Source organism: Hylobates moloch, unplaced genomic scaffold (assembly GCF_009828535.3).
Source record: "Hylobates moloch isolate HMO894 unplaced genomic scaffold, HMol_V3 SCAFFOLD_23, whole genome shotgun sequence".
Classification (NCBI taxonomy): Eukaryota; Metazoa; Chordata; class Mammalia; order Primates; family Hylobatidae; genus Hylobates; species Hylobates moloch.
In genome coordinates, this window is record NW_026652298.1 from 37,521,337 (window position 1) to 37,538,848 (window position 17,512).

At 54.5% G+C, this 17,512-nt stretch overlaps 1 protein-coding gene across 9 annotated transcripts in view; it reads right to left on the bottom strand.

The window, feature by feature from the left end:
- MGRN1 (mahogunin ring finger 1) overlaps positions 1-17,512 on the bottom strand; it is a 72,428-nt gene that overhangs the window by 10,239 nt on the left and 44,677 nt on the right. For 4 of the 9 annotated variants that reach the window (XR_009211829.1, XM_058434135.1, XM_058434133.1 and 1 more), the window contains exons 6-12: positions 16,049-16,115; positions 15,675-15,727; positions 12,240-12,287; positions 9,178-9,246; positions 6,961-7,120; positions 3,140-3,249; positions 627-692 (exon numbers count right to left, since the gene is read on the bottom strand). Coding sequence is in view for 8 of the 9 variants with exons in the window: in XM_058434135.1 (XP_058290118.1) it covers positions 627-692; positions 3,140-3,249; positions 6,961-7,120; positions 9,178-9,246; positions 12,240-12,287; positions 15,675-15,727; positions 16,049-16,115 (573 nt within the window). In the remaining variant the exon portion in view is untranslated. The remainder of the gene's footprint in view (positions 1-626; positions 693-3,139; positions 3,250-6,960; positions 7,121-9,177; positions 9,247-12,239; positions 12,288-15,674; positions 15,728-16,048; positions 16,116-17,512) is intronic. The other 5 variants (XM_032144625.2, XM_032144629.2, XM_032144627.2 and 2 more) reach the window with 3 other exon arrangements.

A 17,512-nucleotide genomic window follows, 5' to 3' on the forward strand; every position in this document is an offset into this window, starting at 1 on the left:
TCCCTGCCTCCAAGTTGAGGGTAAATAACCACACAGAATCCCCTCACCCCTCTAGAAAGGAAAATGCGCTCCGGGTGGCTATGGAGCCGCTTCCACCTTCCACACCAACGCCCACAGGGTTTCGGCTGGGTCTGCCCGGGCCACGGAGGCTCCAGGTGGTTGTGTGCTGGTCCCCCTGCCTGCTCCCTGGGGCACAAGGAAAGCCCAAGGAAACCAAAGAGCTCAGCCCAAGGAGCTCGAACCCGCAGGGTGAAGGAGCGGGACACGGGGCCGAGAAGCATGCGCGGGGCGCGATTGCAAAACGCAGCAGCGACGTTAGTTCCGCCTGCAACGTCCATTCCACTGCCAGCAAGAAAAAAAAGGGAAACGGCACGGGGGCCACGCGGGGCGGAGGCAAAGCTGAGGGGAGGGCGGCGGGGCCAGCTCGCCTGGCGTTTCGCCCACGAACCGAGAGCTTTTCTGGTTCCACAAACTCCCTGGGCAGGGAGGACGGGACTGGGAGAGCGGAGCTGACAGGTTATACGAATCAGACACTAGCCTGGGGCGGAAACGATCTCCCCTACTTGTCGTGGGTATAAAAATGAGGGCAGGGGCAAAAAAACATAGCCGGAGGACCAGACACTTACTGTTTCCCTTTTAGGTTTCTTGCTGGCCAGGGAGGCGGGGTGCGGCTTTGATTTTTTAAAGGGACACTGTCAAGATAAAAATCATATGTTTTACAACTACCACCCCCATGCGGCCCTGGAGTGGGCTGGACAGGTCTCTCTGACTGGCTGTCCTCTTGCCACACCGTGGCCCAGAACCTCATAAGCTTCCAGTGGATGCGAATCTCGGGACTGTCCTAAGTGCGGGTTCTGACTCGGGTCTGGGTGGGCCATGTGTGCGTCTCGGCAGCTCCCAGGAGCTGTGCTGCTGGAGTAGGGAGGCTGTGGAGCCCAATCTCATCCCCATTGCCTGTTCCACCGCAGTCTGGGTCACCTGGGGCAACAGATTTGGCCAAGGTGGACGTGAGGGCAGCTGAACTCTCCCTAATGCAGGGTAGGTGCAGGGCGGGGATCCTGAAGGCACCCTGGTCACAGTCCCCCAGCCGGTGCCCAGGCACTGCCGCTAACTTCTCACCAACGATGAACCCCTCAAGAGGGCTGGGGAGAAGAGTCAGCCCCAGACCGACCCACCCCACCATCATCTTTAGGGACTCGCTGGAGAGAACACCCATGGTGGCTCTTTCTGGCACTGTGTGGAAGGGGCTCCGACAGGAACCTGGCAGGAGACGAGGAGCGTTTGCTTTTGCTCCGAGCAGAGAGGACGGCGGCTCCCTGGGTGGGTGCCAGCCCTTCTGGGGCATGTGGAGGTCAGAGCTGCCTGGTCACACCTCGGACCCCGGCTGCCCGGCTCACTCAGCATAAGAAGGACAAACACGGAGGGACTTATTGGACCCTCAGCCACCAGAACACAAACAGGGAGGGGCAAAAACAAGTGACAATAACCTAGCCACGCCTGAGCATTGATCACTCCCTAGGTGAAACCCTCTCAGAGGCAAATCCCTCAGGGGCTGCTTCTCTATCCACCAAAAACCTGAGCGCACGCAGCGTTTCCGAACCAAAGCCAACATCAAAAGTGCCGGAGGGCGTGGTGCCAGGAGCCCCACGATGGCAGGCGCCTAGACAGCCTGGGTTGACAGGGACCCCCAAGCCATGTTTCTCCTCTAGCTTCAAGACCATGTCAGATTTTAAAAGACAAACCCAAAATCTGGGTTTTAAGGGAAATTCCAGACTTTTAAACATTGACCCCATTTCAGAAACATTGCACCTGCTGCCAGGGAGGCCCATAGGGCCCAGGTCAAGGCCCGGATCAAGGGGGCTCTCGAGGAGCCTTCGAGAGCAAAGGCGGTGTCTGTGAACGCCAGTCCTCAGGGCTCTGCTCCTCTTTTCTGTTTAGAGAGGCAGCAGAGCCTGGAATAACCAACGGCTCCAAACAGCCACAGCTAAGAGCCAAGAAAGGGACTCAATCTGACGATGTGCGTGGCCAGTGGGGAGCAGGGGGCCTGAGACCCAGGCCCAGCCAGTCACTGTCCAACTCCCCCATTCTGCTCCCCGCCCACCATAGCCCCTGCCACCCACCCCCGTCTCTGTCTCTCCCTGTCTCTGTCCCTGTGTCTCTCCACATGTCTCACCCTGTCTCTCCACATCTATCTCTGTCTCTTCCCATCTCTCCATCAGTCTCTCCTTATGTCTCTCCACATCTTTCTCTGTCTCTCCCTTTGTCTCTCCACATGTCTCTCATCCTGTCTCTGTGTCTCTGCACATTTGTCTCTGCCTCTCCCTGTGTCTCTCCACCTCTCTCTCGCCCTGTCTCTCTGTTTTTCTGTGCATCTCTCTCCATGTCTGTCTCTCTCTTTGGGTCCTTGAAGCCAGGGTTCCACCTCCCTTGTGTGGCTGAAGCAGGGTCTGCCCTTAAGGTCCCCACTGAGGGAGCCTGGTGGGCCTGGAGCGTGGTAGGAGGGTCACCAGTGCCCCTTGCACAGCAGCTCATGGGGTAAACAGCATGGCTCGTTCACTAAGAACCATGGGCTGGAGGCGGTGGCTCAGGCCTGCAATCCCAGCACTGTGGGAGGCTGAGGCAGGACTAGCACTTGAGCCCGAGAGTTCGAGACCAGCCTGGGCAACATGGAGAAACCCCACCTTACTAAAAATACAAAACATTGCTGGGTGTGGTGGTACACGCCTGTGGTCACAGCGTCTTGGGAGGACAAAGTGGGGGAATTGCTTGAGGCTGGGAGGTCGAGGCTGCAGTGAGCCGAGACTGCACCACTTTGGGTGCACACCAGCCTCGGTGACAGAGCAAGACCCTGCCTCAAAAAGAAAAACAAAAAAAGCACCTGGCTCCACCGAGACCTCGACCACACTCAGCCCTGTGGCAGGCTCTGGGTACTGACGGCAGCAGCACTGTTCCCAGCAGCGGCACTCCAGGGCCCAGCCTGGCCACCCCCTTCATGCCTCACAGCCACCCATGGGGGCCGCGCCTGCCCACCGGACAGAGGAGAACACGGGGCTGCTGGCTGGACCATCTGGGCCTTGCGCCTGGCCCAGGCACTCATGCCCCGCTCCCGCCCACCCCACAGGCAGGAGGCAGCACTTACAGAGTGCTCATCGTGCTCTAGGCTCTGGGCCAGGACGGGGCTGAAGGACACGGGGGACAGGGCTCCTGGCTTCTTCCGCACCGCCCGGATCTGCAGGAGGGCCCGGAAAGCTGCAGCAGAAGGAGGGCTCAGATCAGGCCCAGGCGACACACCCAGCCCCGAGGGGACCCTCCAAGCCCAGGGATCGACACTCCCCCCACACCATAGGGGTCCCAGGGCAACCCCGCTTCCAGATCACAACAAACAGTCTTTTTTTTCTTTTAGTTTTAAGGAGCAGGAATTTAATAGGCAAGAAAGATGGGGGAAGAAAGAAAGAAGCAGCTCCCCTGTACAGAAATAGAGGGAGGGGGGCTCCAAAGACGAGAGACAGAACTCCCGCAAACACAGTATTAATGAAATGGCCCCAAGCAGGAGACACAGCAAGGCCACGCAGTGCTGCCCAAGGTGGGGCTCCAGAGGCTGTTTCCAAGAGGCTGGTGGCCAAGACCCCCAAGGCGTCACACCCCTGAAGCTCCAGGCTGCACCCGACACAGGACATGACTGCAAATCAGCAGTCCTGGCTGAGACCAGAAGAGCTCTTGGCTGCACGACAGGAAGGCAGGCGGGGACATCACACTGGGGAAGCTGAGGTGGGGATGTCACGCTGGGGAAACTGAGGCAAGGACATCATGCTGAGGAAGCTGAAGTGGGGAGTCACACTGGGGAAACTGAGGCAACAACATCACACTGGGGAAGCTGAGGGGCAGACAGCAGCCACTGGGAGCAGAGAAGATAAACCAGGGCCTAGGATGCCCCGTCATCCCACAGTGCCAGCCCTGCTCACACAAGGGCCCCACAGGCCGCTGTAGAATGTTCCTGAGACACCTTTGGTGACGCGTGCAGGCCAGGAAACCAAACCACCAAACCAAACCAGCCACCTCCAACAAACCAACACAGGGGAGAGCATCTGCCGTCAGCCCAGGGACAGGGCCTCAGGCCTCCTCTGCGTCACTTTCTACTGAGAACAGCAGGCTCTGCCCTCGGCTGCCTGTGAAGGGCACCTCTACCGCCATGTCCTTGAGGCTCAAAGCCACATAGAAGCGCTAAACTCGAGTCTGATGGCCCCGACCCACCGACCCGACACACCTGAAGATCCCAGAGTTGGACTCGGTTCAGGGCACCCTCCCCGGAAAGCAGCCCTGCTGTATCTCCAGCCACACAGCCTCCCTGAGGCTCAGTCCTCAACACTGCCTCCCTGCTGGGCAGGCACAGAGAACCTTCCTAAACAGCCCACCCCTGCCCCCACTTCCTGGTCCCTGCCTCTGCCACTCTGTGGCTTTCAGACAGGAGAGGCCGACAGACAGCCCGGGCCAGCCCTCCCTGCTACAGGATCTGCCACAGGCTGGGTGGCTGGCCTCTCCCTCCAGGCCCCAGCAGCCTCTTCACTCACTCCTGGGATCTGGACACATCCAGTGACCCCATGGCCTGACTGCACAGCCCCACATCCGGCTTGGAGGTCTGCTGGCATACTAAGCGCATGTGTCCTGCAGCTGCGCAGGCAAATCCCCCCCTACGCTCCGGCCCCATTGCCAGGACCCAGGCCAGGGATCCCAGGATCCAGGGCAAGGGCCTGCCAGTGGGATGTGCACTTTGACCTGGTGGTTTTTTCACTGTGAGAATATTCAGGTTCCCTCTACTGGAAGACACTCAGAACGGGGCCCTACGAGATGGCTTTTCACTGAGGAAATGTCTGGAATGCTCTAGAAAAAAAAATTTAATTCCTTGGTCAATTTTCTACCCAGCATACTTTGTTTTCACCTCACTATAATATTTTTTTTTTTTTTTTTTTGCAAACAGGGTTTTCCCGTCTCTCAGGCGGGGGTAGAGTGGTGGCACAATCACAGGTCACCGCAGCCTCAGCCTCCCAGGCTCAGCTGATCCTCCCGCCCCAGCCTTCCAAGTCACTGGGACTATAGCCAACACATCTGGCTAATTTTTAACTTTTTGTACAGATAGGGTTTCGCCATGTTGCCCAGGCTGGTCTCGAACTCTTGGGCTCAAGCGATCCTCCTGCCTTGACCTCCCACAGTGCTGGGATTATAGGTGTGATCTGCAACCAGCGTTACACTAAAAATTTATCGAAATATTTTCTACTTTACCTTTAAAATAAAGATCTGAGCTGGCCATGGTGGCTCAGGCCCATAATCCCAACACTTTAGGAGGCAGGAGTACCACTTAAGCCCAAGCGTTCGAGACCAGCCTGGGCAAAATAACAAGACCCCGTCTCTACAAAAAAAATTTAAAAACAAGGCTGGGCCCTGTGGCTCTGCCTGTAATCCCAGCACTTTGGGAGGCCAAGGCAGGTAGATCACTTGAGGTCAGGAGCTTGAGACCAGCCTGGGCAACAACGTAAAACCCCATCTCTACTAAAAATACACAAAATAGCCGGGCATGGTGGCACATGCCTGTAATCCCAGCTACTCAGGAGGCTGAGTCACAAGAATCATTTGAACCTAGGAGGCAGAGGTTACAGTGAGCCAAGATCCTGCCACTGTACTCCAGCCTGGGCAATAGAGTGAAGACTCTGTCTCAAAATAAATAAATTAATTAAAGTAAGTAATTAAAAAGCAGGGCCGGGCGCAGTGGCTCACGCCTGTAATCCCAGCACTTTGGGAGGCCGAGGCAGGCGGATCACAAGGTCGGGAGATCGAGACCACGGTGAAACCCCATCTCTACTAAAAATACAAAAAATTAGCCGGGCGTGTTGGCGGGCGCCTGTAGTCCCAGCTACTCGGGAGGCTGAGGCAGGAGAATCGCATGAACCCGGGAGGCGGAGCTTGCAGTGAGCGGAGATGGTGCCACTGCACTCCAGCCTGGGAGACAGAGCGAGACTCCGTCTCAAAAAAAAAAAAAAAAAAAAAGCAGTGGCTCACGCCTGTAATCCCAGCACTTTGGGAGGCCAAGGCGGGCAGATCACGAGGTCAGGAGTTCAAGACCAGCCTGACCAACATGGTAAAACCCCATCTCTACTTAAAACACAAAAATTAGCCAGGCGTGGTAGTGCAGGGCTGTAATCCCAGCTACTCAGGAAGCTGAGGCAGGAGAATCGCTTGAACCTGGGAGGCGGAGGTTGCAGTGACCCGAGATTACAACACTGCACTCCAGCCTGGGTGACAGAGCGAGACTCTATCTCAAAAAAAAATAAAATAAAATAAAATAAAATAGCCAGGCGTGGTGGCTCACGCCTATAACACCAGCACTTTGAGAGGCTGAGGCAGGCAGATTACTTGAGGCCAGGAGTTCAAGACCAGCCTGGCCAACATGGCAAAACCCCATCTCTACTAAAAGTAAAATATTAGCTGGCCGTGGTGGCGGTTGCCTGCAATCCCAGCTACTAGGGAGGCTGAGACAGGAGAATTGCTTGAACACAGGAGGCAGAGGTTACAGTAAGCGGAGAACTCACTACTGAACTCCAGCCTGGGCGACAGCATGAAACTGTCTCAAACAAAAAATAATAAAAATAAAATAAGAATAAAGATTTCATTCACTGATCAATTTTCGTTCAGTTCATCTGCCCTGGAGCGCCTCTGTAGCCCTTTGTTCTGCAAGCCTTGTCTGGCTGGAGGCAGACGTGAAGATGTGAATGCCCCGTGCTAGCGTCCCTGCCAGCTCTCATGGTGATTGACTCCGACAGCCAACACGCCCACGTTCAACACAGACTGGATGATGACTCTTCCTTCTTAGCCATCAAGAGACCTGTGGCCCCCAGCCCAGGACCACCGTGGTGTGGCCAGTCCCTAATTTCCAGAACCTTCCACAGAACAGCCAGCCGGGGAACTCACGCAGCCGGCAGATAGGGCAGTTGTTGGCCTGGTAGCGCAGCGTGTCGGCGCAGGAGGTACAGAGGCACAGGTGGCGGCAGGGCAGGATCAGCGTGTCCCGCAGGTCAGACAGGCACACCACACACTCATTGCTGTTGTCGCTGTTCTCGTCGTCCGAGGGCTGCGGGGACAAGGGCTTGTGGGTCAGCAGCCTCCCAAGGGCCAGAACAGGGCTCCTGCTTCCTGTCCCCAGCTGTCCCACCCCACTCCACCCTGCCCTGGGGGCTGTCATGACAAAGAGAAGTCCAGAGGGGAGGGGGAGGTTGCCCCAGAGCAGAATCACCAGCCTCAAATTCAGTGCAAACTCAGCACCTGGCAGAGGGGGAGGATCTGTGCCCCTCACCCACCCAAATCATGAGAACATGGTCTCTTTCTGTTCTTCAGACCCAAAGAAAAAGTGTGGAAGAGACGCACCTAAGAAACACATTTTCCTGAGGGTCAGGGTACCCGTATCTTTGGTTTAAAAAAACCAAGTTAATGGTCAGGCATGGTGGCTCACGCCTGTAATCCCAGCACTTTCGGAGGCTGAGGCAGGCAGATCACGAGGTCAGGAGATCGAGACCATCAAAGCTAACATAGAGAAACCCCGTCTCTACTAAAAATACAAAAAATTAGCTGGGCATGGTGGCACGCGCTTGTAGTTCCAGCTACTCAGGAGGCTGAGGCAGGAGAATGCGTGAACCCAGGAGGTGGAGCTTGCAGTGAGCCAAGATCGCTGCCACTGCACTCCAGCCTGGGTGACAGAGCCAGACTCCATCTCAAAACAAACAAACAAACAAAAAAACACCAAAAAAACAAAAAAACAAGTTAATACATTAGAAATATGTTCACTAATGGCAGCTACCAGAAACTACATTAGCAACTGGACCAAGAGAAAGCCAAAAATCTACAACAGGTGTCCACAAAGTAGGCCTGCGGCCTGTTTCTATAAATAAGATCTTACTGGAACACCGCCACACCCACTCATTTTCATACTGTCCCCGCTGCTCCTGTTGTAATGGCAGCGTGGAGTCAGTGCAAAAGAGACCATATGCCCGGGCAGCTGAAAACATTCCCTCTCTGGCCCTTTTCTCAAAGTGGGCTGCCCCCTGGTATGAAACGTGAATGCACTGACTGCCCTGGGCTGAGGCGAGGCCCGGCCAGGTGCTCTGCTCCCGCCATGTGGAGCTGCTCCAGTTGTCCTGGGCCCAGATGCCATAATGAAGCAGGCCTGTGAGACTTTCCAAGAGATCTTAAGAGGCAAGAGTTTCACTCATGTCAGTGTGCCTTTGAACAAGTTCATCGACCAGGCCTGGTGGCTCAGGCCTGAAATCCCAGCACTTTGGGAGGCTGAAGCGGGCAGATCACTTGAGATCAGAAGTTCGAGACCAGCCTAGCCAACACAGGGAAACCCCAACTCTACTACAAATACAAAAATTAAAAATTAGGCCGGGCGTGGCGGCTCACACCTGTAATCCCAGCACTTTGGGAGGCCGAGGAGGGTGGATCACAGGGTCAGGAAATCAAGACCATCCTAGCCAACATGGTGAAACCCCATCTCTACTAAAATACAAAAAATTAGCCGGGTGTGGTGGCGCGCACCTGTGGTCCCAGCTACTTAGGAGGCTGAGGCAGGAGAATCGCTTGAACCTGGGAGGTGGAGGCCAAAGTGAGCCGAGATCTCCCTGCTGCATTACAGCCTCGGCGGCAGAGTGAGACTCTGACTCGAAAAACAAAAACAAAAACAAAAAAACTAATTTCATCCCCTGCTACATTCCCTGGCTGGGGTACACCATGGCTGAATTGTCAGGCACCAGCACTGGTTCTATGGACATCTAGAATGAGCACCCCTCCCCCAGGAGCTGCAGGGACATGCTGTCTGTGGGGAGGCGGGCAGGAGGCAGGCAGCAGGGTGCCACACAGCAGAGCCTGGAGGGTGAGACACTGGCCCCCATTCCCGGGCTACCCTGGGGAACCTGGATGGCAATTTACATAACAAGCCAGTGAATCTGCTGGAGAAAGGATAAAATGTTCCCTAAACTGTTAGCTTTAAAAGAAAAATTAAGGAAAAATGATGGCGTCTAGCAGTATAGGACTCCAGGGGAAGGCATGGAAGGGAATCAGCAAGCGTTGCTGTCCCTGGCTGCTCCCGGTGTGGGCTTCTGTAATGGCAGAGGGAAACCTCACCCAGGTACACACCTTGGTCTCCTGGTTGTTCTTGTTCTCGATGCCGTAGATCTCCTGCAGGAGGTAGCTGACCCGGTCCACCTGGAGAGCAGAGAGGGGCTCACTGGGCCCTCGCCAACCGCCATGTGAGGGCTCCACCACACCCACCTGGCCTAGCCCTGCCTCCAAGGTGCCAGGCTTCCATCCCAGGGGTCCGTCCAGCTCAACCCCTGGGGGCCAGGAGAGGGGCAGGGAAAACCTGCTGCCTGCCCCCACCCAACCAGCAGCACCTGGAACAGGGCGCTAGAGTTGGTGGCTCTCCCCACCACTGGGGGCCTGGAGCCAACCCACAGGCCCAACCACCACCCCCTGACCACCCCCCACAACACCACTTGGCTCCACCGCCACCAGCCCCACGAGGTCGGCAGGAGCTGACGCCTGAAGGCACCAGACAACAGCCTAAGTGCCCACTGCTTTCCAGACCCTCCTTCCACAAGACGTGAAGCCTCTCTGGTTTCAAAGACACCAAAGCAATGTCTCCAAGCTGATTCCGTGCTGCCACCCACTCGCAACCGAAAAGCCTCACGGTGACCACATTGCAAAGCAGTTTGTGCTTCTGGGTTTCCCACAGACCATGGGCCAGGAGCACCACTCCAGGGAGCCCAGGGCCTGCTGGTCAGCTCTCCCAACACGAGGCCCTGCCCATCACTGGGGTCTCCTGTTCCCCTGGTACCTGCAGGGACCTGGACCTGGCTACAGTTTGCTCCACCTCTCTTTTGTTTATTGTGATTTACATTTTAAATAGAGATAGGGTCTCGCTACATTGCCCAGGCTGGTCTCGAATCCCCAGGATCAAGCAATCCTCCTGCCTCCACCTCCCATAGTGCTGGGATCATAGGCATGAGCCACTGCACCTGGACAACCTCTCGTCTAAAAAGCTAACAGATGGCCAGGTGCAGTGACTTACACCTATAATCCCAACACTTCAGTAGGAGGCCAAGGCTAGTGGATCACTTGAGGCCAGGAGTTTGAGACCAGCTTGGCCAACACGGCAAAACCTCATCTCTACAAAAAATACAAAAATTAGCCAGGCATGGTGACACGCGCCTGTAGTCCCAGCTACTCGGGATGCTGAGTCAGAAGAATCACTTGAACCCAGGAGGTGGAGGCTGCAGTAAGCTGGGATCATGCCACTGCACTCCAGCCTGGGTGACAGACTGAGACTCCATCTCAAAAATACAAAACAAAACAAATTAACCAAGTGTGGTGGTGCACACCGGTAGTCCCAGCTACTTGGGAGGCTGAGGCACGAGAAATCACTTGAACCTGGGAGACGGAGGTTGAAGTGAGCTGACATCGCACCAGCGCATTCCAGCCTGGGCGACAGAGCCAGACTCTGTCTTGTCTCAATAAAATAAAATAAAATAAAATATAAAAAAATTAAAAACTAACAAAAATCATTCCCAAGTGGTGGCTTGAAACAGGTCTTATGCGCCCCAACAGTACACACGGAGTAACTGTTAGCTGCGGCCTAGGACATCTCATTAGCAAGATCTAACACTGCTGTTTAGGGGACCCCATCCTCTAAATTCTCGGTGCCTACATGTGAGGCCACCAGGAATAACACTTCCCAGTGCAGCATCCCAGGATTGCGGACCCCAGAGAACAGATGTACTGCTCTATAGCTCCATTTATTCTAGGCTACTTAATCCTTCTTTTCAAGTATTGATGAAGTCAAGCAAGTCTCTGTCCAATACTGACATATTGGACAATTTGTAAGGAAGAGGAGAAGGAGCTGCAGACTTTGTTTCTGGTCTCTTTCCTTCCTTTTCCGTCCATCCATTCATTCGGCAAATATTTACTTAACGCTATGTACCAGACACAGTGGCTCAAAGTGGACAGAACTCAGGGCCTGCAAGAGTCCCTGTACATGGCGGGCACACACAACACATATGCTCACCCAAGACAGGTACCCATCGTCCCAGAGCTTAGAGCTCTAAAGGGAAGTCAACAGGTTCTTGCACAGCTTTCTTTTTTTTTTTTTTTTTTTGTGACAGAGTCTTACTCTGTCACCAGGCTGCAGTACAGTGGCATGATCTCGGCTCACTGCAACCTCCACCTCCTGGGTTCAAGCGATTCTCCTACCTCATCCTCCTGAGTAGCTGAGATTACAGGCATGTGTTATTATACCCAGTTAATTTTTTTATTTTTAGTAGAGACGGGGTCTCACCATGTTGGCCAAGCTGGTATCAAACTCCTGGGCTCAAGTGATCTGCCGACCTCGGCCTCCCGAAGTGCTGGGATTACAGGCGTGAGCCACTGCACCCAGCCCCTGCACAGTTATTTCAAAGGCAGCAGCAAGGGTGGCCTAGGAAGACTAGTGCATGAAGACTACTAAAGAGTGTGTGCGAGTGTGTGTCTATATATGAATGTGAGTATATGTCTGTCTGTATATATGTGTATGAGTGTATGTGTGTCTATGTGAGTGTATGCATGTGTCTTTGTGTGAGCGATTGTATGAGTGTGTCTATGTATATGTGTGCAAGTGATTGTATGTCTATATGTGTGCGAGTGAATGTGTGTCTATGTGTATGTGTGAATATACATGTGAGTGTGTGTGAGTATATGTGTAGGTATGTGTATGTGTGTGTATACATGTGTGTATGTATATGTATGTCTATGTATGAGTGTGTGTGAATATGTATGTGTGTATGAGTATGTGTCTGAGTGTGAGTGTATGTGTACAAGTGTGTCTATATGTGTGTCCGTATGAGTCTCTGTGTGCGACTGTGTATGTGTGCGTCTGAATATGTGTGTGATTTTATGTGTGAGTGTGTGAGTGTATGTGTGTCTATGTATGAGTGTGTGCAAGTGTATGTGTGTTTGTGTGTATGTCTGTGTGTATGAGTGTCTATATGTGTGTGAATATGAGTGTGTGATGGTATGTATGTCTGTATATATATGCAAGTGAATGTGTCTATGTATGAGTGTGTGTGAGTGTGCGTGTATGAGTGTGTGTCTATGAGTATGCGTCTGAGTGATCATATATGTGTGTCTTTTAATTCAAACAGGTCGTATTTCCTGTGATGACTTACAATTTGCTTCTGCTTTAAAGGCTTCACAGAGAAGCTGCCGTCCATGTGCTGCAGGGGAGAAAGACAAAGAGGTTAAGGCGGTCAAGTTGGCACCTCTGAGCACCCCTGCGTGGCCGCCTGGCTTGGCCACCCTGCCCCAGCCAATCCATGCCAACAGCTGGAAAAAGAAAAAAAAAAAAGATGGGGCCACTTGAAAACTAAAGAGCCAAGATTTCTCAAAACATGGACCTCAGGCCTGGCTGTGAAAAGACCTGAGGCCTCCTAAACACACAGCGCCAGGACCCTCCGCTGACCCACAGAACCCAACTCTCCTCAGTTGGTCTCAAGCACACTCAAGCTGAAGGCCAATCAGCCAAGTTCAGATGATGGACAAGGGCCTCCTGCACACCAAGAAGTAGCACCTGGCAGCAAAAATCAAGACAGACAAAACAGGTTGCTGCTCTCCCAGGACCCGGCTGAGTTAGAAAGACAGAGCAGGAGCACGCACAGTGGTGCACACACAGGGAACCGCAGAGCTCTAAAAACGCAGGAACGAAACAGAACAAGCGCACCGGGCGGTATCCAGGGAAACACACCGCCGCTCAGAGTTCAACAAGGTTAATTACCGCTTGAGATCGGAGACCTCCCAACACTCATTATCCCTTCTCAGTCAACCATGATCAGCACTCAGAATTTTCCAGTGAGGCTGGTGGATTCTAACAGAAATTTCCAGAATGTTGGACTCCAAAAGTAAAGCAGTTTCCCACTGGGTTCTGTACTTGAAGCACAGAATGGACCATTTTGCCAGAGATGGCCCATGTGCCTCTGCCAGAGGGCGCAGATGTGTCAACAGTCACCGTGGCTTCTGATGAGGCCGGGCTGGGGAGAGCAGCTGGGGAGCCCAGTACTAAAAACGCGGAAGGCTGCCCTCTGCCCAGGGCAGTTGCATCACCAGTCTGTGGTCCTGGACCCGGGAGAGAACAGACCCAGCCTCGCCACAGGACACACAGATGAGAGGGTCCTCTACCCAGCTCACAGAACCCCCGACCCTGGGGTGCTCTAGAAAGACCCAGATCACAGGGAAGAGCTGGACTCTGCACTTAGAGCTCTCAGGGGCTGCGACTGCACATGGGGCGGGAGGTGGGTGGAGAGCCTAGGCTAGGCAGGACCCAGAGGCAGCGTGAAGCCCGCAGCAGGCAGGCTGGGCCTTGTCTCACCGGATCCTTTTCCCCTCCTAACTCCTGGGCTGCAGGATGTTGCCACGCAGACCTGCAACGGCAGGGTGCTGATGAACGTCAGTGCACACTGGGGGCGGGGCCACCGAGGCACTATCAAACAAGGGTGCATCCCACCACCTCTGCCAAGTTCTCAGCAGAAACCCATGCCAGGTAGGCAGCAGCCCCTTGTCCATCCTGCCAGTGTTCCGAGTGTCTGCTCCGTGCCAGGCATCAAACTCAGCCCTGGGGATGCCACGACACCCAAGAGGACAGTGCTGCCCTTGTAAACATCAAGTGGGAACAACAGATGTTTGTCCCGAGTGGCATCAGGAAAAGCCTCCTGCAGGGAGCAGGGCCTGCCCAGCCTGCAGGGTCAGGGTGCCGCAGCCAGGTGGGGGAAGGAGCAGCAGGTCTGGGGGTCTGTGACGTGTGCCAGGTGACACCCAAGGACACTGAGCCTGGTGGAAAAAGCTACAGCCTGAGGAGGTAACAACATTGCTGATCTCTGCACACCCCAGGGCGAAGTCAGGCTACCGCAGGGAGCCCTCCCTGTGGGAGCCCCAGCCCCTGTGGCAGCAGGCTCTACAGAATTCTACAGGGCTGGCCTCAGTCTAGAACATTCTCCCTCAACAAATTCCAAGTACCCTTTGAAAAGCCTCTTGGCCAGGTACAGTGGCTCACGCTTGTAATCTCAGCACTTTCGAAGGCCAAGGTGGGAGGATCACTTGAGGCCAGGAGTTTGAGACCAGCCTGGGCAACAGAGCGAGACCTCTTCTCTACAAAAAACATTTTTTTTTAAAATTACCCAGACGTGGTGGTGCATGCCTATAGTCTCAGCTACTCAGAAGGCTGAAGTGGGAGGATCTCTTAAGCCCACGACGTCAAGGCTACAGTGACCTGATATCACACCACAGCCCTGTAGCCTGGGCAACAGAGCAAGACCCTGTTTAAAAAAAAAGAAAAGAGATGGCCAGGTGCACTGGCTCACGCCTGTAATCCAAGCACTATGGGAGGGCAGGGCAGGTGGATCACCTGAGGTCAGGAGTTCAAGAACAGCCTGGTCAACATGGTGAAACGCCATCTCTACTAAAAACACAAAAAATTAGCCAGGCGTGGTGGTGGACACCTGTAATTCCAGCTACTCAGGAGGCTGAGGCAGGAGAATCTCTTGAACCCAAGAGGTGGAGGTTGCAGTGAACCGAGATTGTGCCACTGCACTCCAAGCCTCGGTAAGAAGAGCGAGACTCCATCGTCTCAAAATAATAAATATTTAAAAAGGCCAGGCGCAGTGGCTCACACCTGTAATCCCAGCACTCTGGGAGGCCGAGGCGGGTGGATCACGAGGTCAGGAGATTGAGACCATCCTGGCTATCACAGTGAAACCCTGTCTCTACTGAAAATACAAAAAATTAGCTGGGCGTGGTGGCGGGCACCTGTAGTCCCAGCTGCTTGGGAGGTTGAGGCAGGAGAATGGCATGAACCTGGGAGGCAGAGGCTGCAGTGAGCCGAGATCACACCACTGCACTCTAGCCTGAGCAAAAGAGAGAGACTCCGTCTTAAAAAAAAAAAAAATTAGCCGGGCATGGTGGCATGGGCCTGTAATCCCAGGTACTTGGAGGCTGAGGCAGGAGAATCACTTGAACCTGGGAGGCAGAGGTTGCAGTGAGCACAGATCGCACCACTGCACTCCAGCCTGGATGACAGGGTGAGACTCCACCTCAAAAAAAAAAAAAGGCCGGGCACGTGGCTCACGCCTGTAATCCCAACAATCTGGGAGGCTGTGGCAGGTGGATCACTTGAGGTCAGGAGTTTGAGACCAGTCTAGTCAACATGGTGAAACCCTGTTTCTACTAAACATACAAAAATTAGCCAGGCGTGGTCGTGCACACCTGTACTCCCAGGTACTCAGGAGGTTGAGGTGGGAGAATCGCTTAAACGTGGGAGAATCGCTTAAACCTGGGAGGCAGAGGTGGCGGAGAGCCGAGATCACCCCACTGAACTCCAGCCTGGGTGACAGAGAGAGCCCCTGTCTCAGAAAAAAAAAAAAAAAAAAAGCAAATGCTAAGCCTCCTGACAGCGGCGCTCGGCCTCGGGACCAGACACGCCCCAACCTGCCCCAGGCCCTTGATACTCAGCCACCCCACCAAGCCCCAACCCCTGCTCAGGCTTCTCGTCGCAAAAGGCCACCCCCTGCCCAGCTTCCAGGTCCCTGGGAAGGTGATGGCCAGATGGCACTTACCTTTTCAAAGGCAGCCAAGAGCACGTGGGCGTGGCCGGTCACTTCCACCACTGCTGGGGAGAGAGGGGCAGAATAGTCAGAGTCTGGGCCTGCCCCACCTAGGCATCTCACCTCCCCGACCCTGACAGGCCTGTGGTACCAAGGGCTCAGCCTGCAGAGTCCATAGAGTACAGAGCCTGTTCTGGGACCCGCCCTCCTGCACTTTCCACCTCCTCACCTGCCCGGGACTCTAAGCTGCCCACACCCTGCCCTGTGGCAAGCCCAAGGCCCTATGCCTGGCCTGCTTCATCACTGCTGCAAGCACTCCTCCCTCAGGACGTGCTTCCTCCCTGCACGGCCTGCACGCCCAGGAGGACGGAAGAGGACGTACTCACCGTCTCCTTCGTCCACCACAGCCTGGATGACCACTGGAAACACGCCCCGGTCCAGGTCAAAGTTCAGCTGAGGAGAGAGTTGGCAAGAACGGTCAGGACCCATACAGCCAAGCCTGGAAGCCTGGAGTCAGTCAACAGATGAGGTGGAGAGGGCAGGCAGGAGCAGGAGGCAGCAGCAGAGCTCAGAGGACACGCCTTGAGATGGCAGGGAAGGCGGATGCCGGGCTTGGCACCTTTTTTATGTGTGTGTTAAAACAGATACAACATAAAATCTGCCATTTTAACTACGTTTCAACAGCGTTGAGTAAAGTACATCTATGTCATGCAACTGCCACCATCCATTTCCAGAACTTTTCATCACCCCAAACAGAAACCGCCCACATAGCCATCAGCACCCACACACTCCCCGTCCCCTCCTCCAGCCCCCAGCAGCCACCATGTGCTTCCTGTCTCCAGAGATTTGCCATTTTCGGACCTGTTATTTACATGGAATTGCACAACAGGTGACCTTCTGTGTCTAGGTATGTTTCCAAAGTTCACCCATCGGTGCTGCTTTCCTTTTTCCGGCCAAATAACAGGCACTGTGTGGATATCCACACGCTGTGCACGCGTTCCTCCGTGACAGACACCGGGCTAGGCCTGTGTCCTGGCTACGGTGAGCAGCACTGCGCTGGACGCCAGTGCGCAAGTGTCTGCTTGAACCGCGTTTTCTGTTCTCCCGGGTGCGTGCCTCTGAGGGGAAGTGCTGGTCTCTGGGCAACTCCCTGTAACTTTCTGAAGAAGGCACCTGACTTGGCCCCAGCAAACACAAAAGGCAAGCGAGGAGAGCCTCCTGCCTCCCGAGCCCGACCACAGGCCTCACTAAGACCCATGAGGAAGGGACGAGCCCCTCCATGTCTGCAGCAACCACCCCCACAGACGTCCAGGTGGGACCGCTCCTGGCCCAGCACACGGGAACCCTGAGCCCGCAGCCAAGCACCCACCACTGAACGGCAATGCTCAGAACCAACAGACACACAGGATGTCTCCTCTCCCCTGCTGTCCCTCCGTGAAGTGGGCAGCGGAAGCAGCGCAGGGGCACAGGTCCCCACCCCAGTGGCCAGGGTGGCTTTCATCTCAGGCCTTCCTCCCTCTAAGCCTCGGCTTCTTTCCCTGTAAAATGGGGTCATTACCACGCTGCCGCATGGGTTTCAAGGATAAAGCGCAAATGAAGTCCTCTCAACAGACCCAGCACAGAGACACCGCCTGTGGTGGCTGCTATAGTTGTTGTATTATTATTATTATTATTATTATTTTTTTTTTTTTTTGAGACAGAGTCTTGCTCTGTTACCCAGGCTGGAGTGCAGTGGCAGGATGTCGGCTCACTGCAACCTCCACCTCGTGGGTTCAAGCCTCCCGAGTAACTGGGATTATAGGCGCCCGCCACCACGCCCAGCTTCCTTGGCCACCTTTCACACCCTTTTC